The 4,627-nt window shown below is 39.5% G+C and overlaps 2 protein-coding genes across 3 annotated transcripts in view; one reads left to right on the top strand and one right to left on the bottom strand.

Moving 5' to 3' along the window:
- Nucleotides 1-266: 266 nt before the first annotated feature.
- On the bottom strand, nucleotides 267-3,176 carry LOC111379280 (SEC1 family transport protein SLY1-like). The gene is made up of 3 exons (XM_023002636.1): nucleotides 3,001-3,176; nucleotides 2,528-2,881; nucleotides 267-2,045 (listed from the first exon to the last, which is right to left on the bottom strand). The coding sequence occupies exons 1-3, from the start codon at nucleotides 3,029-3,031 to the stop codon at nucleotides 550-552; spliced, it is 1,881 nt and encodes a 626-aa protein (XP_022858404.1). The 5' UTR covers nucleotides 3,032-3,176; the 3' UTR covers nucleotides 267-549.
- A 77-nt stretch (nucleotides 3,177-3,253) lies between these two features.
- Nucleotides 3,254-4,627, top strand: part of LOC111379281 — a 4,005-nt gene continuing 2,631 nt past the window's right edge. For both annotated transcript variants that reach the window (XM_023002638.1, XM_023002637.1), the window contains exons 1-2: nucleotides 3,254-3,442; nucleotides 3,545-3,625. In XM_023002638.1, the coding sequence (XP_022858406.1) occupies nucleotides 3,347-3,442; nucleotides 3,545-3,625 (177 nt within the window). In that variant the 5' untranslated portion in view covers nucleotides 3,254-3,346. The remainder of the gene's footprint in view (nucleotides 3,443-3,544; nucleotides 3,626-4,627) is intronic.

The raw sequence follows: 4,627 nt of genomic DNA, 5'->3' as shown, positions 1-4,627 counted from the left end.
ACTGGTTTGGAATTCAAATTTGGGTAATGGGGTTTCACAGTGAAAGTGAAGAAGAAAAAAGAAGGTGAAATGAAAAATGTTGGGTGAATAATTTGATATAAATTGAAGGACAACTTTGTCATTTTACCAATTAAAACATTTTAAATATTTTTATTCTATTTCAATGTTGGTCAAAAGCTATTTGTCCAAACTCATTCTCCAACTCGGTCATTTGGCCAAATTCCCCGTACATTTTCCCCCAAAATTTAATTTTAATAGAGCCCAAATTCTACTCCAATTAAAGTCAATCACATGCATTCAATAAAAAATTAGGGAGCAGATTAATGTTCCAAACAAAAATACAAATCATATACAGACCTAAAAGTAAAATCCACAGTTCGATGCCAAAAACATTCACTTCAATGCTAGTATTTCTTTGAGAGCCAACAAGATTATTAAGAGAGCCGGCTTTCCCCCTGCAACCCTCTGAAGACGCGGATCTGCAGCTTCAAGTATATCCTCAAAACCGCAAACAGCTTGCTCAACTCAACATAAATATGTACAACATATCTATTTAACGGCCGGAGCAATATCTCCGCTTCCTAATCCCATCTTCTTCCCAAGAACAGCAAGCTGCTCGATGAACTCTCCTCCCGTCAGTAATTCAGTGGTTCCATAAATGACATGCTTGACTGGCTGCTGACTGCGTGCAAGATCTTGCAAGCTCCCGTGCTCCACATAATTTCCACCACCGATCATAAACACGATAGCTTCTTTGAATGGTCCTTTCAGGTGGCTGCTACTTGAACCGGAGGTTGACTTTGGTGCGCGAGGATCAAAAACAAGAAAAGAATCAATTTCAGGATTCGGTTTGCCCTCCATTAGTGCATCAACTGTTCTTGTAAGAGCTAACTGATGATCACCAGACAACAAATTTTTCATACCAGCAGTTACAGCACTGATTGACTGCCCATACAATTTTTCAGCCCAATCGACAATATTGCTCCTGCTGGCAGAATTTGCTGACGCTAATGAGATATTTAATGACTTTATCTTCTTCACATACTGAAATGCACTAGTATCAACCTCCGACTCCCTCAGTGCAATTTCAACCGTTTCAACTTCTGAAGGAGAGAGGCTTTCGGTTGATATGAGATACATTACAGCAAACCGCAGTTTGTCCATTTTATCTCCTTTCCCCCTGAGCATGCTAAGAAGCTCATTCCTATCAATTCCACCTCTGATCATCATTTCACTTTCCATTTTGGCGTAAGAATCCAGAGACCTCTCCTTGATCTCACCCAACAATGCAGTAGCAATATTAGTGTGCTTATCAATCACTTGCTTCCGCTCAGTCAATTCAGGCAGAGAATTTACTGCACTCATCAGATGCTTTGTGTTGCCAATCAAATCTGTCCCATCGAACTCAGCCCCGGCATTTCCTCCGGTTCTCCTATTTACCTCCTCAACATCTTTCTTATACTTGTTTAATTGCGTCTCAATTTCCACAGCCACTTCTGGAAACTCCAACGACCCATTTGCCATCCAGAATGGGTCTGAATGATCCAATTCAAACGACTTCATCCCACCTTTCTCCCCTTTTACATTCAATCTATTCAACCTCAACCCAAGCACGTCATGAACCAGCGGCTTATACCTAAACTCATGCTGTATAGCCACAGACAGCTCAAAGTTCCTATCAAATATACATAAAATCGGCCTCTGGAATGAGCTTGTGAAATTCCCACCCTCTGTGAACAAATTGTTCTTCGCCAACAAATGATCACGCAACCTCTGATCAAGTAAGGATGCCACCATCTCCGCGGGCCCTCCAGGGGGGCACCTAATTATTGGCACAACAGCAAGCGTTGCCAACACACAAAACAACGCACTGACAATTTTTTCAATTATTTCCTCAATCTCTTTTTCCCCAGCTGAAGGATCATTTAATTGAACGTAGCAATTCTTATTAGCAAGCGAAAATAAATTATCCTCAAGGGTCACAAATTCCAAATACTGATCATGGACCTTGGAAATTCTCTGAATGGAATCCGAATTAACAGATCCTGAAGCAAAAAGCATATAAAAATGAATTAATATTGATTTCTATCAAACATTTAATTATCTTTTGGCAACTTAATATTTGGCTCTTAAAAGCTGAATCTGATCACGAGTCCCTTAGAACCAAGAACTAAACTAATATCCCTAAAATGAACTCTTGAAACTCGAATTTATACATAGTCTGGCTCCCCCTGGAATTTCTGAAAAAATGTGTTGTACCATATATAATTGGGTATTAGGCATACGTCTCGGGGTTATAATGTGAGTTATATGTTAAACCCCCTATAAATCAATTGCATCACCATTTTAAATTATAAAATACCAATTGAATATGGCCCTGCATCATGGATCTAAAGATAAACATCACCAATCAATCATACTAGAAGCTTGGAATAAGATCAAAGCCACAAAATAATATAACTTTTTGGTTTAAATTCTAGTTCCATGTCCTAATGAAATCCAAATTGATACAATTCAAATCAATTACCAGATGCGAGGTCCTCGAGGAGAGGCCTGGGAATGGAGGAGGAGAAATTGAGGTGAAACGAGTCATAGAGCGCCTTGGACGTATCCGAGACGATACGCTGTATGTTGAGCTGGGTAGGCTGAACGAAGTATACAGCGGGAACATCGTGGACTGGCTTGCGATCCTTGTCGACAAGAAAGTAGAGCGTGACACCATGCTTCCGCAGATCCTTGACGTGGATAAGCGGCGACAGTATATCCTGGCAGAATCTATCGTAGATAAGGATCTTATACACCTCCTCGTTCGCCGTTCCCACTCCGGCACCAACCGGGCTGATCACCGTTTGGTTCAGATTGAGCATCCGGATTATGCACTCTGCACATCCAGCAACAAGATAAAGCTAAACCCAGGAATAAAACTACCCAAAAACTGTGCGTCTACAGGAAATCAGAATTGCATTACCGAGATCTGTGAAGGAATATAAAAGAATTTACCCGTTTGCTTGTGCCGGAGATTGAGTGCCATTGTCGAGCACGGTTTATCTTTGAATCCTCCTCGAAATGATGGATTAATCTATGCGTGTCCGTGGAGATTTGGTGGAGTTGCAGAGAGACCTAAGATGGGGAGTTATTGAAATTGAATTTAAAAGCACTTATTAACTTGTACCTGGTGCATGTAAAATTGTACATGGGGTACTTAATGGTGGAAATGTTAAATGGAAAACGGCGCCGTTTCAGCTATTTTTGTAGAATTAGATTGGGCTGAACAGGAGAGAAGCGGACCTACTCCCCAGCTTATTGGAACCTCCTCCCTCTCTCCCTCCCCCTCTCTCTCTGACGAATGGCGAGTGGGTACACATTTCTTAAGAACAGGTATTGGATACTGAGACACGGTAAAAGCATTCCAAATGAGAAAGGTCTCATCGTTTCATCTATGGTACTACTTCATTCTTTCAAATTATTTGTACTGCCTAATTTAACCTTTGCCATTCTTTAGGATCTAATATTTACGATCTGAGTTTATGTCGTGTCTTAACAGGAAAATGGAACGCTTAAACAATATGAATTAGCTTCTGAAGGAGTTCATCAGGCGCGCTTGGCTGGAGAACTGTTCCTTAAGGCAGGTTTCATTTTCCATTTTTCTTTTTTCCTCAAAGCTTCCCGTTTTATATTTTAATTTTCTTTTTTCTCTAAAGTGTTAGTTTTGAAGTATTTCGCAATTTGGGTATAAATAAAGCGAAATTTGTGCAATATAGAGTCTGCATTGGGGCTCAGAGGATTTACAGATCAATTTAGTTCCTCGATGATTCTTATAGGCCTGGTGACAAATCTCTAGTCTCCTCGCATTGATTAATTTTTCTTTTTCTTAAAAAAGTGAATATTTTGGATGGTTTTGAGATTGAATTATTAAATTGCGTTTAGGAAATCAGTGATCTTTAATAACTAAAGATAATTTTGAGTACCAAACCTGGGTTGTACCAAAATGTCAACTAAAACGCGCAGCATTACATTTGAATAACATATTGGAGGTGGTTACATTTATCATTTGCACTCTCACTCTTTCTTGAAGACACGTCGCTGTTAGGGATGCTTGGCATTTCATTCTACTAGTGGGTTACTTTTCTCTGTATGGGCTCAAACCACTTCTTCCTACACAGACAAAAATGCATCCACATTCCATGTTTGTCTATCAAACTGAGGTGATAATCCAGATTATAAAAATTATATATGCTCAATAAAATGGCTTTGAGGCTGTCTTTCTGGTTGATGACTTGAAGAGATTCTGGTTTCCTCTTAAGTTTAGTGATGAGGCAAGAGGGATTTCACTGAATAAAAGCCCAATTTTTATTGGTCGTGGACTGTGTCATATCTTTGTTTTTAGGAAAAAGGTGGTCCTGGATGGTGAATCCATTTTGTATGTATATGGCTCAATCACTTATCAAAAAATGTATACGGCTCAATCAGGATGTGTAAGTCAAGGGAAGATCTAATCATGGATGAGGCACTAAAGAGGGTGGAATTGCCGTGCATAACCTTCAATTTTTTCATGTTTGTAAAACCTACAAATTCTTCAAGCCTTTTCAACTTTTATACCTGTTATTGAGAGAGAGAGAGAGAGAGA

The sequence above is a fragment of the Olea europaea genome, unplaced genomic scaffold, assembly GCF_002742605.1.
Source record: "Olea europaea var. sylvestris unplaced genomic scaffold, O_europaea_v1 scaffold1965, whole genome shotgun sequence".
NCBI classification, from domain to species: Eukaryota; Viridiplantae; Streptophyta; class Magnoliopsida; order Lamiales; family Oleaceae; genus Olea; species Olea europaea.
The sequence above is the reverse complement of the archived record's forward strand: the minus strand, read 5'-3'. Positions and strand labels throughout refer to the sequence as shown.